We start from the raw sequence: 13277 nt of genomic DNA, 5'->3' as shown, positions 1-13277 counted from the left end.
AAAGAAAAGAAATGTAATTATAGTAACTCAGGACCCTTTACCTGCTGGATGCGAAAGGATATGCCACTTACCCGGTACTTGGTGTACGGTTGCAGATTGTCCACACGCACAGTCGAACTGTCGCCCATACTCTGGTTGCGATAATACTTCCAATCACCCGCTACCTCCTCATAGCGCCACTGTACCAGATAGCTGCGAGGACCCCGATTGCGGTGACGGGCCAACCGTACCAAACGCTCCGGGACTTCCCATTCCAAGGCGAGTGCTGTCGCAGTTAGACTGTCCGCGACGAGGGCCGGTGCGTGTGGTGTTCCTATTTCCGCCTTTAGCCACCGAAAGTATCGGCTCAGCCCATCGTTACATCCGGCGATGCAGGACCATTCCCGCGCTTCCAGCAGTTCCTGATCGCTGACGTTCTGTGTATGTGTGTGGGGCAGGTTGGCAAGAAGCGAATTATTTACCCATGTTGCCTGATGCATCAAGCAGTTACGCTCTACGGTATACTTACGCACGCATGCTGACAGCTGGACTCGAGCGCAAGCTCCCACTGCCGGCAGCCAATCGTACACTGCAAGACGAAGAGAAAACGGAATATCGAATGCGTGAAGCGTGCGGGCAGACGGGCAGAAATAACCCAGCAAACGTTAATAGATTTAATGGTCGCCACCACCAACAGTGCCCCGAACCTCCCCATCCGCCACTACTTTCTCTGATGCCGCGTGCCGTAAGCTTAATTTGAAGCCGGAAAGCGCGGGCGGACTAGCTGATGGCTCTGGACCATCAGCTCCAAACACTGGAGCGTTTTTTTTTTTGGTTGTGGTTGATTTTTGTCCAGCATTTTGTGATGGGAGGGATGGCGGTAGATGGTTTGGAGGAACACCACCATGCAGATACTGCGGAGCACGGAGTTCAGGGTTGTATATAGGGATAGCGAGATGAGCATAGGCCAAAGTATGTCCGCCACCGTCGCCATTCGCTCGCCTTTCGAGGGTGGATATCAGTGATTTGTGAGCAGTTGGGAAGCGTTTTGGATCTAGCCGCATGAGCAGTGAGATTTACGTCCACCGCATGGGAAGATCTTTCACTCTTGATTAATTTCATGGATCTTCTAATCTAGATTGCTGCCACTGTCCAGCTTCAAGGTCCATTATGAATCCATCCCGTGTCAAGTGTCATCCCCAAAAAAGTTGACCGATCACACACAGAAAGAGAGAAAGAGAGAGATAACCTAAGATTTGTGTTGTCCGATAGTGTTTCCTGTTCAGCTTGCAAGGGATTCGCCCAGCTCAGATCCGCAGCTCGCAACGCCGGCTCGGGAGGAGACGATCTTTGACCCGGACAGAAGGCAACGCTTTTCCTTGGTCGGGCGAGATTTTCAACTCAAACAACTGTCTACCGACAACTTCCCGCCCTTTTGTCACTTTTTGAAACCGGCCCCGGATGTGTCTCCGGTGTTGATGTTGAGCGGAGCGACTCCTCGCTCTTCAATCCTGCTACTTATCTGGCTACTATTCCGAGCAGACACATGCGTGCGTAATGCTGGTGCTCTTTAATGTACGCGCTCATCAAGCCGCATCGTTAATAAAGGCAATAATTGTAAAACATTAAAAACATTCCTGCCTGCTTGCGGTCTTCACGACTAAAGCTGGATCGGTCGGTCGGTTGATGTGGCCGGGTACGCGGAGCAGTAAAAACAACAAACAACAAAAATGGCGGTAGTACAACCGCAGGGAGTTGTGGAACGTATTCGCGAAAGCGCATAATAAGTGCGAAAATATGTATACACATATACACGCACACACGCAGCGACACGCAACAATCGCAGGAAGTGCATCGTTAGTCCATCGGCGGGCGGAAGACTACGGGCGCACGCGCCCGCCCGCCATCACAACGTGCTCATCTCTAGTGGAGTTATACCCTTAGCTTCAATTGATTTGTATGTACGGCCGATTGGCTGCTGGCAAGTGAGGAGAAAACCTTAACAAAGACAACGAGAAAAACAGCCAAAACAAAACAAACGCACGCTTAAGACGGCGCGTAATCTCGCCCCTCACGGGCACACCAACCGATATGGGAGCTAGTAATCGCGAGCGATATGGCGCTCGCATGGTGTACACCAAGACAGAAGGAAGCGATAGTAGATAGGTTCGCAGTCAAGGTCTCAATCGATCACCGTGCTTTCGCTGCAAGTTTGCTGCGATCGTTTTGCGAGTTCGCAGCCGGGTACCACGTGGGAACCAAACGGGTGCTTTACGGTGCCCGTTTTGCTGATGACGACGATGAATGAAATCGATATATATCTTCTAATCGGGGGCCACATGTTGGGTCAGGAATTGCAGGGGTGCCTAGCGCTATTTTGTTTCGATTTTTTGGTAGATTATTATTAGAAAATTATTCACAAAGTTGTAGTGGTTTTCGGACTCGTGCGTTCTGACAATGGTGGGGCCGCGAGCCATAACATGCTAATGCTGCCAACTATATGGCGTGGTGAACACCAAGGAGTATCCACAAGAAAAAGGGTTTTCTTGGGAGCCAATTGTTAGTCTCCACGGCACGATACTCCAAAGATGCGCCAACCCCTTAGCAGACATAGAGAAGAAAACTTTGGAACCATACAACCGAACTCACCCGGGATAAGGTGCTCTTGAATTGAGGGAGAAGGAAATGTCTACCCTCCAAATAGGATATAAGTTTTAGGAATTGTTAAGCTAGATATAAGATTAGATTTAAAGGAATTAAGGAGGCCTGGCCCTTCACCCAATTAATTGGAAGATACAAAGCACAAGCAAGTGAAACACATCATCCATAATAGTAAAACCTAAACTTTAAATAATTTTATCTGTGAGATTTGAATCGCAATGAGTTTTTACGTCACTTTTGTTTTTACGTCACTTAGATAGAGCCGCCAGAAAGTTTGCCCAAGTCTGTCATGATTTGAATCGCAAAGCATTAAACTTCACGATCTGAAACTCTCTCATTCACTCCCTGCTTTATTTGAGACACCTCTCAGAAGAGTTGTAAAAACTATCTGGGATTCTAATTTACAAAAACACTCCCGCGAATCAAATTTCTCTGGTAGCTAGCTAGACGGAACGCCATAGGCTCTAGCCGGCATGGACAAATCGGGGTGGTCTGTGCTGGTCTGTTTTAATGCTAAGGCTAAAAGGTGCCCTGGTTAGTGAGGCCTCCTTAGCTGGGGAAGCCCGTGGCGGCCATCAACTTCACCCGTAGGTTAATCCGCCACTGCTCTGACCACCTTTTGCTTGTCCACCTTTTTTCTTCGGTTCTACTACCTTCAGAGATGTTCTGTTGTCAGTGTATGTAGCAATATTACCCTGATATGCGTATTGATCTGACTCCGATTCTACTTCGAGTCAATACGTCCACGGCGCACAGAACGATAACATATCTCTCCAAATCTCCATGTTAGGGGCGACTGATCGCCCTTCTGTTCTTCTTGACTCTACTCAATTGGCCCCTCCGACGAGACTGGGGTTTTGGGGGAGAGGCCTTGCAAGCCACTCCCCCGCTCTCACTAATTGCAACGAAAGGACAACCTTGAGAGGTCTTGTGGTTTACTACTGTTGGAGGTTCCTGCACTTAAATTACTCGTAGTAGGTGGTGCATACACATTTGAACAAATTATCGCAGCAAGAAGAATTTTCATTACCTGAACTTTTTAGTATGATCTCTTGCATAGGCTCAGGGCCACGAGCGCTGAGAAATACGTGATAACTTTCTCAAAACGGGGCTTTTACAATTTTTTGGAGCTTTTGAAAAAAAAAGAATAAGATGAGGACAATTGCTCAATACTGGCTTGTTTATTGGTTAGCTTTGTGTCACTTTCATTGTAAAAGTGTAGAAATACACTTATACAGTAAGCCATTGAATGGCCGGCACGCCCTAGCAGCCCGTTATGCTAAGCAGAAGGATCCAATATTAATCAAACTCTTGTAGTAGAATGATGAGTCACCAAATGAATCAAAACCTACACGTGCAATCTGTCTCCAACAAGAACGCTTCATTATATAGATAATAGTTAAAGTAAAAATGTCATAAAAACTGCGAATAGCCAAACAAACAAACTAACATTAACCGCAATCAATTTTGAATTTCTCATCACCAACCGACTAGTGGAAGCTGCAGCTCGGATCTTTGAGAAAGCACTCGACGCAACTGCACTTATCACCAAAGCAAACGCAGAACTAAAAACACCGATCATCCAATCCACCCGCCGGGGAATTCGTCCCTGCTATTTCCGCACACCTGCCATAGACTGGGAACTTAAAAGCTCTCTCCGGGGAACCGGAAAAAGTAGCCACATTGCCAATAGTACCTTTACTCACTTAATACAGACTAATTACAAACATTTCCATCATATCTTTACAGACGGCTCCGTTCATCTGGACTCAGCCGTCTGTCGGATCCACTCCACCAAGGACAACTGCGCCAGCAAACTTCCTAACTACACCTACATCTTTTCCGCCGACGCAATAGCAATTTAACTAGCCGCCGACGAAGGACTGCCCTGTAACACGGCACCTGCAAAGACCCCCACATCCAGCTCCTAGACTCCATACCTGCATCCCCGATAATCGTTTTCTGTTGGATTCCGGGTCACTTCGGAATCAACGGAAACGAGAAACACAACACCCTTTCACGCCGTGATGCCACCCACTTCACCAACATCATCATCTCCCAACACTGGAACACAACGTAGACCTCAGCAATAAACTCCGTCCTATCAAGCACAACACCGCTTCATGGGAAGATACCGAATCCAGCCACATCCAACGAGTCCTTTCCCGCCTTCGTATAGGTCATACCCGCCTTACACACTCCTACCTCCTCCATCCAGTCCTCCACTCTGCAGTTTCTGTGGTGTTGACATCACCGTCCGCCATATCCTCACCGATTGCCATGGATACATGACACACCGAGCAGCCTGCCAGCTAGAAACTGATTTCACGACAATCCTATCACCCGAAAAACTTCAGCAGAACCGCCTCATCAGATTTTTACGCAACAGTAATTTATACAAAGAAATTTAAGCAATAGTTTACCATAATATTTAAGCCACATATACGATAGTTTTGTATTAGATCAAACCATTTTTTTATACAGTAGATTTTTTTTTATACAGTAGAGAGGCGAATATGGTCTCTAAAATTCAAAGCCTATATAAATAAACGAAAAAAAAAAATCAAATTTCAATATGATTTCGTTGTCCAACGCTTGTACTATGACGAACCCTGCATTTTTAGGATTTTTATTCGTTTCTTGTTAACACATACGAGTGCGCGCGCGCGGTTTCACCAAGTTCGAGTTCGAGTCAAAGGGTAAACCCTAGCAAAACATTTGACAAGTATTCACCAATGCTAAAGGGGTAGCATCTTACCCAGGCGCGGTCTCCACGGACGGAAGCTGTGGGAACCAGAGCGTTTAACTGTGCGCCATGTTAGAATGGTATAGATCAAGATACGTAGTATCGTTGCCGTTCGATCAAGAAACAGCGTCCAGCGTAGGGTTGTGGCGAGTGACTGAGGAAGTTTGTGCTATTATATGAGGTCGTTCAGAGACATTTTCTTACTCTTGAATGAAATTGATGTAGGGAGAGCGGTTTGTTTTGTAATCCTCCAATAATATACATTTTTATCAACAAGAAACGAAAGAGAGCTCTGATACTCAAAATCCTCTGTCACTACGAATAAGAGCAAAAAGTAACAACTTTATCAACAACAGAAACGTTCACTTTCAGGTACGTAGAAAAAACAATCGTCATATCTGCTCCGCAACATGTCGTCGTCGACGCGAATGTTTTACAAATTCCATATCATCCACCGTAAGATATTCGAGCAGCCTCAGATGGGCAGCCTGGAACACATCGGAAAGCGTCATATTCGATTGCTATACAAAACCCCACTTTTTCTGCCTAGTTGGGGCCTCATCTGTCCGGCACGTGGTTTGCTGACGAACCAGAAGGGTTGGATGTTGACGAGAAAAGATGTTGAGCATAGCGAGAACAGAAATCGAAGCGATGTTAGTGGTAGTAGCTCATAGCACCTCCTCTCACGACAATTCTTTTCTTTTCTAAGCGTGCCGGTTTGCTGCCAGTGGCGACACATCCCAACAATTACATCATAATGCTGTAGGTGATGGGAAGAACGCAGAGAATCGTTGTTTTGTACCCTTCAAATGTTGTGCGAACGGCGAGAAGTCGATAGATTGGGTTGAAAAAGGGTTGAAAAACTAGTACCAGATGGATTTTTTTTTTTGGTAATTGCCGTTAGGGTGAACGAGGGACGGTTGATGGCTGGGAGAAGGGATGGTGACATGTTTTCATTTTGTATTGTAACGCATGATGTTTGTAAATTTTCGTCAAAGGGCTGTAGTTTCGAGTGTTCTTGTTTTTCTCAGCCTGTACAGTTCTTTAGTGTTCTTTCTCTAAGATATTTAATGGCGCTGGGACATGTAAATTTTTAATGCCAGGAATGCACATCGATCTAGGGGCATTTTCCGGTCCGGTGGTAGAGGCATTTTTGAGATCGTACCACAACAGACCCATCCATACTGCGTTTCTCTATAGCAAGAGGACTGACCATACAACTACGTGGGATCGATTACTCTAGTAAGCCATTAAATGGCCGACATAATTGACTTTCAAGGCGAGACATCACCTTCCATAGCACCTTTTAAGCGTTTGACTAGCTTACACTTCTTGGAGAGGATTCTAATGACCTCTGCTAGGTTGTGTCGGTTATTTAAGAGCTTACTAAATTTCTTGATACTACGAAGTAGGATAGTAGGATATTGGGGCAGCCCGGAGGTAAGGTGACAACGACGCCGGTCCTTACGCGACAGAACCGGGTTTCAAATCCCACTCGGATCGTTCTCCCGTAATAAGAACTTACTATGCCGGTGTGACCTATTAGGACATGAAGCCAAGAAAAAGTAGGATAGTCAGTGAGATCATGATAGGATTTGATCGCCATTCCTGGCGTGTGAAGACGGGGCCTGTCTGTTAATTTGCAGTAGTTAAAATCGTGGCAGTAGCAATGCTAATCTTCAAACGGCAGGACTGTTTCCTCATAGGAAGGAAGGAAGGAAGGAAACCATTATAATACCATCACGACCTTGAAGGGTTGTAAAGTCTTGATCTTGGCCTGCTTCAAAAAATCTCACCAATCCACCATATCATAGCCTTTTTGGGTGGATAGTGTCAGTGTATTATCCTCGCGAAAAGATTGTCCACCGGAGTCTGGCAAGTTCGATTCGGGGGACCAGGGTGCAGCCCTGGTGAGATCATCTGAATAGATTGCAATTGGAATCGGTCCACTGTTCGCTTTCCCATACATACGGGATCAAAAATGGTGTATGGTGACTCTCTTTCCGACAAAAGTGGATTAGGCAATGGGATTATTACTGCGAATTTCTTAGGCACTAAGACCCAAGTGCATTGAAATAGCTAAAGCTACCAAATTGATGCAAATACGGAAAGGCAGCTACGCATCAGCTTGAAATAGATTTTGCGGATTCGGTCGTATAGTTAAACAATATCCTCCATACGGGGCCCACCCATATAATCCAACCATAAAGCAATATATTTCCTGCATTGCCCCAGCCAGTTGATGTCATGCTGTGCCCTAAAGTGATATCCGAAACCGGGCAGGATATGTTTACCATAAACAAACAGCGTTCCGTACGTGCGTATTAAAACCGGGCAATACAGGATCAGGCGTGGATTGCCACACAAGAGTGGATTTATAAATCAACAGCCAAGGAAAAACAAAGGAGACACATCACACTCATCGAGGCAACAAAAAAAAAAAAAAAATCCCCCAAATGGCAACAGCTTCGGTCGCGACGATAATTGAACGTAATTAAAAAGCCATCAAAGATTACGAGCGCCAGCGGCATATAAACAAAACATATACCGCGAATGCATCTCGTGCGCGATGCAGTTTCGGCTTTCCGCAAGCGGTCAAGCAGATGCAAGTGAGCGAAAGGAATTAGACACCACACTTTAGAAACCATTTCTCTACAGGAACAAATATCAGTAATACTCGCAAACAGCTGCCCGCAACACGGGATCGTTGTGTGTACAAAGGTTTACAGCTTTTGGGGGGTTCTTGTGGCTATTGGCGGAAGGATAACTCAGACATTACTTTACCAGAAAAGTTAATCGCTAACAATAAATCTAAATATTTGTCTGGCCCTGAATCGTCCAAGAATTTTTATTACGGCGCGTGTAGCGCGCCACTGGCGCAAAGGGTGCGATTATTCCCAAGGGTTGTAAAATGTGGTATGCATTACAAAACACTCCTCATAAGTAGGCTTGAGGTGCCATTGCAGCTTTTTTTTTTCTTTTGTTTTGTTTTGTTCTTGGGCGGGCATGATTGGCGTATTGTCATTGCGCCATGCTATGTACAAATGCGTGAACAAAGCAATTTTAATCCTTTAACAGTTGTCGACTAAAGACCCCAAATACCATAATTTGCGATCAGTTTTAGAAATAACTCTTCATATGTCTAAGATCTCCTTGTTCTTCCTGATGGCCTCAAGACCTTCCGACGACATGCCAGCCGTCTAATGGTTTACGAGACTTGGTGATAACCACGTAGTTGGGTCAGTCAGTCTTCGCTACGTGGGAATATTCCAGATGACATTTGAACTCCAGTTCTGTCGTGTGATGTCTGGTGACGCCATCGGACAGATATTTGTTAATGCTCAAATTGCTAAATGTCAAATCTGTAAGAGGAACTCTATAAAGACCAGTCATAGGGTTGGGTGCTTACCGTTGTACCAAAAACCTCTGTTGAAGTCAATTTCTTAGAGCGCTATCAATGAGCTTAAGCTTAGGCTGAAAGTTAATACAACTAGCAGACAACAACGATATACACAACAGTACGACCATTCGAACATGGATAACTAAAGCATACACACGACACATCTATAACATTACGGCTACAATTTCATTCCAACTCAAAGTTGCACCACGTACAAGTGTAATTTGTACGCACAGGTCAGCAAAGCCGAAAAATCTTCTACCGTAGTTTTAGTTTCATTTTAACCCCACACATATCGTGCGGAAGTACGCTTGACTTCTCACCTTCAGCAGCAACAAAAAAAAAAGGTTAGTACTCAACCGGTGTGACGAGGTACGGTCAATGCGTCTGTGTGACGCTGTTATTCTCTTTTCCGTTACACTTTCAACCGATGAAATGGTAGCTTCATATGGTTCTCCGATCAGGATGAGTTTTGCTTTCAACTCGTTAAGTTTTTTTTGTATCCAAATTTTAATCCTGCTTCACACCGGTTTTTGATGGAATGAGTGATGGAATGACAACGCACAACACGAGCGAACACACAGAGAGAGAGAGGGAGACAGACGGCACACGAACACCTGTTGTCTACTTACCTGTTTGATGTAGCAGTCGCTTCCACAGCTGGCATCGATGTGCTCGGTAAAGCTCGTTTGATTCTGGATGATCCAAACAAAAGAAAAGAAAGAACAAGAGTTAGCATAACTAAGGTAAGCGTACAGACGGGATGATACCAGTCGATCAGTACCAAGCCTGGCATTAGCTTGGGAAGAGTGCGTTTTCATTTGCTATGGAATACTTGTTCATCGTGAACCAGAACGGTTACCAAAGCCACTTGAAATAGTCTTAAAAAACGGAGCACAATTTAACCTTCAGAAACTAGATGTAAAATGGCGTAATCATCAGTGCATCCGTACCGGACGTGGCATCGGCTTGGCTATAGGGACCAGATCAGTCATTAAAGCCACGTGAAAAAGTCGTAAAAACGGTGTGTGATTTACTCTGCCATTCTGCCATAAAATTAGAATCAGAAACAATAACCGTACACACGGGAGGACATTAATGGATCAGTGCAGTTGCATCAGCTAGAGTACGATTGTGTCCTTTCTCTTTGACCGAAAGCTTATTCATAATCTGATTCACCAACGTCACCACAGCCACGTGCAAAAGTCGTAAAAACGCAAAGAGATTTACCCTGCAATCTCCAAGGATAACACCAATTAACCCGTACAATAGCATCAGTACCCGTGGCGATCAGCTTTCTTTTGCTTCACTTGCTTGTTGGTGAGCCTGCCCAAGCCACCCAAAGCCTCGTGTAAAAGTCGTTAAAACCGGAAGCGATTTACCCTACCGACCATTAATCTACGTGTCGAACGATGAGAAAACAATCTACATAATATTATGGCACCAGCGTACAACCCTATATAGTCCTGTAACGGCGCACTGTTTACAAACAAACGATTCCAGCCGAAACGCTAAACAGTGCAGTTAAAGTCTGGTTTGTGTTGTCGCCTGTGCGTTACTGAAGTGTGTCGCCCTAGGTCGATCCATGCTGTACGCTATTGTTTACGCAACACAGGACAAGTACATCAAGTGTTTTCTGCTGCTGCTTTGGGAATCTGTTCTGGGTTCACTGTTGCAGCACCCTGCTGTGCTGGGTTGCTTGGACCGGCGCCCGAAATATGACCGTTTTGCCCGCAACAGTCACGTAGGTTGTGTGTCCTTTTCACCACTTGCATTGTTGACATATTTGTGGTGTTGGAGGATCGTTTTTTATTTTCTGATTAGATTTTTTTTTAACACGGCAGGTGCCGGTATCAAATCCCGTTTAGACTGTCCTGCCGTCAACAGCACTCATTATCCAGCTACGGGCATAATTAAGTCAAGGAAGAGGAGGACAACATCTCTGGAGGGTGTAAAGTCAAAGAAGGAAAGGATAAGATCGATCCAAACCCGAGTTTTGGTTGATCCTGTCTGGGTCTATCATAGCAGGGTCTTACAATACTGAGCCGAAAAGATTGGATTGAAGATCAATGGGACAAAACCAAAGTACCTGTTTGCTGGAGACTCTGACCATGATAGAACACGACTCAGATGAAGAGTATCAGTTGATGGCGACGATCTCGAGGTGGTAGAGGAGTTCTGCTACCTTGGTACAATCGTATCTTCAGACAGCAATTTTAAGCAGTGGAATCGGAGGACATAATCTTCAGAGAAACTGTAGCTGAGCTAGCTGGCATAGCTGAGCTGTTTGGCAGTGCAGATAACATGACGTTAGTCAAAATCGAACGGATACGATGGCCTGACTCATGTCCCACCAGAAAACTGCACGTCAGCGACTTGTTCGCCATGAAGCGTAGAAAAGTAACAGCGAGATCTTTGGCTAGGACGTGTGGATTCGATTGGCTGCAGCCCTGGGCTATGTTTCCTGGAGACGGATTGGCGATCTGGATATGACATAACGACTTCCATGCGGCGGATCATAGTATAAGCAAACTAATATGATGCTAACAGAGAGGGACCCAGACATTGTAAGAAAGGCCTCCTCGAAACAGAACATATCCCGTGGAAGAATATGTTCTATTGAAGGCAGAGAAATTATGATCAATCAAACTATCGCCCCTATCACCTATCTTAAGTCAAACGTTGTAAATCAATATGGTCGCGTCCTCAACATAGACAAACGAGTAAATTTCAATGATTATGAACACGTCCAATTTTCCGCGCTCCACAGAATGTTTACGGTGCCCTCCAGTCACCTCATTCTATGTAGTAGGGGCAACCGACTTACATCTGGAGGGCTCTCCAAGGGTCTTGATCCGCCACTAAAAACATGCTCAAACCTAAGCATTCAAAGAAGAAGAGGAAAAGGAAGACGTAGGCCGTGCCGTTGTGAAAGATCTTCCACAAGTGTAATGCAAAATCTTCGCATCGAAATCAAAGTAGTCTAGCTTACTAATTATTGTAGCTTAATTTAATGCAAATAAAACTAAAACTTGTACAACAATACAACTTGCCTTTATTTTTACTACTTTTCAACACCAGTCAAAGCGTGCCGCGACGATTTGCATTGCCCTTTAATGCCAATTGATGGTAAAAGTGCACTCGTTTCACAATGGAAGCCCAGGGAATGACAGGGCCAAAACAACAACAAAAAACCTCGATCGTTCATTAGGTGGCAAATGCTGGTGGCGTTAGCTGCACTTGTACAGCCAGCGTTCCACATTCATTAAAGCACCGGAAATGTGCCGGCTTCCGGAGATGAGGTACCTTCCCTACCTTCCCCTCGCCCCGTTCCATCCCAAACAATTGTCATCTTTTCATTATTACCTCTTCATTCACCATTTTTTAAATATATTTTGTTCTCTATCTCCCTTATTCGGTATTATGTCCCTTCGCGTCGTAACGTCCAGTACACCATCATTAATACAAATTGAGGGGAAAATCGCCCTTTCAGACGAAAAAGAGATGAAAAGATAAAGAGCAGAGGGACACAAAGGGAGGTACAAACGGGATGGGAGGTTTTGAAAAGATGACCATGTAACTCTTCGCCACTTGCCTTTGTTTGTTATTCTTGTATACTGCATAACCAGCCAAGTAGTGAAATATGATCTGGTCATCATAATAACGAACGAAGGAGAAAATAAACCAACCTAATCCCAACCACTGCAGTCAAACCAAAAATGCACCAAACTCACTGACAGCTAGAATCCCTACGAGTCATAAATACAACCAAAGGGAGCATGACAAACGGATCTAGACGTCGTCCGTTGGCGGGACCAGAACATGGTTAAAGGATGAAGTAATCCAACAACAAAAAATCCCGCTCCAGTAGAGGTTTATGACAGCAAAAGGCTTGTTAAAAAACAATGGGAAAACATAAAAACAACAGCACTGTCCTGTCCGAATGGCTTCACCATCATTTGTATTTCTATATTCTTCTGCTTCCCTCGGTCAACTTTTGCTAGTGTTACTGTTTCTCTCGTGCTCGTCCTGGGCTTTAATTTGTTATGATTGTCCGAGAGGCCAATTCATCCCAATTCTGGGATATGGACAGCGTTAGGGGTTTCGTTCCTGATATACAGAGTTCCAGGTTAGGCGAGCCTCGCATTTTGGGAAGGTTATCCGGAAACCGGAAGCTAACCAAGATTAACTGTGTGTGACTGGCAATTAGACGAATCACAATTGATCGAAAAACTAACGGCAAGTCAGTCATTCATTAGAATAGAATAGGTCCTATGTTTAACGATGGTTCGGTGGTAGAAGCGACAGCGTCGCCAATCTTCATACCACTCGTTTTGAGGACTCGTATGATTCAGCTACGTGGTATCAATATGGTGCTGTAGATCATTAGAGGTGACCTGGCAGGACGTTATAAGAGCCAAGAAGAGGTTATTTAAGTAATTCTAACATTTAGAATTTACGGTTCTAAACTCGGACGCAAAAAATTGATCG

General features: G+C 44.9%; 1 protein-coding gene across 1 annotated transcript in view; it reads right to left on the bottom strand.

The window, feature by feature from the left end:
- LOC126561847 (protein sevenless) overlaps positions 1–13277 on the bottom strand; it is a 34053-nt gene that overhangs the window by 8736 nt on the left and 12040 nt on the right. The window contains exons 2-4 of the mRNA XM_050218187.1: positions 9419–9481; positions 509–568; positions 72–416 (exon numbers count right to left, since the gene is read on the bottom strand). Coding sequence (XP_050074144.1) covers positions 72–416; positions 509–568; positions 9419–9481 — 468 coding nt within the window. The remainder of the gene's footprint in view (positions 1–71; positions 417–508; positions 569–9418; positions 9482–13277) is intronic.

Source organism: Anopheles maculipalpis, chromosome X (genome assembly GCF_943734695.1).
Source record: "Anopheles maculipalpis chromosome X, idAnoMacuDA_375_x, whole genome shotgun sequence".
NCBI lineage: Eukaryota > Metazoa > Arthropoda > Insecta > Diptera > Culicidae > Anopheles > Anopheles maculipalpis.
Note: the sequence above shows the minus strand (reverse complement) of the source record. Positions and strands in the feature narration are given on the sequence as shown.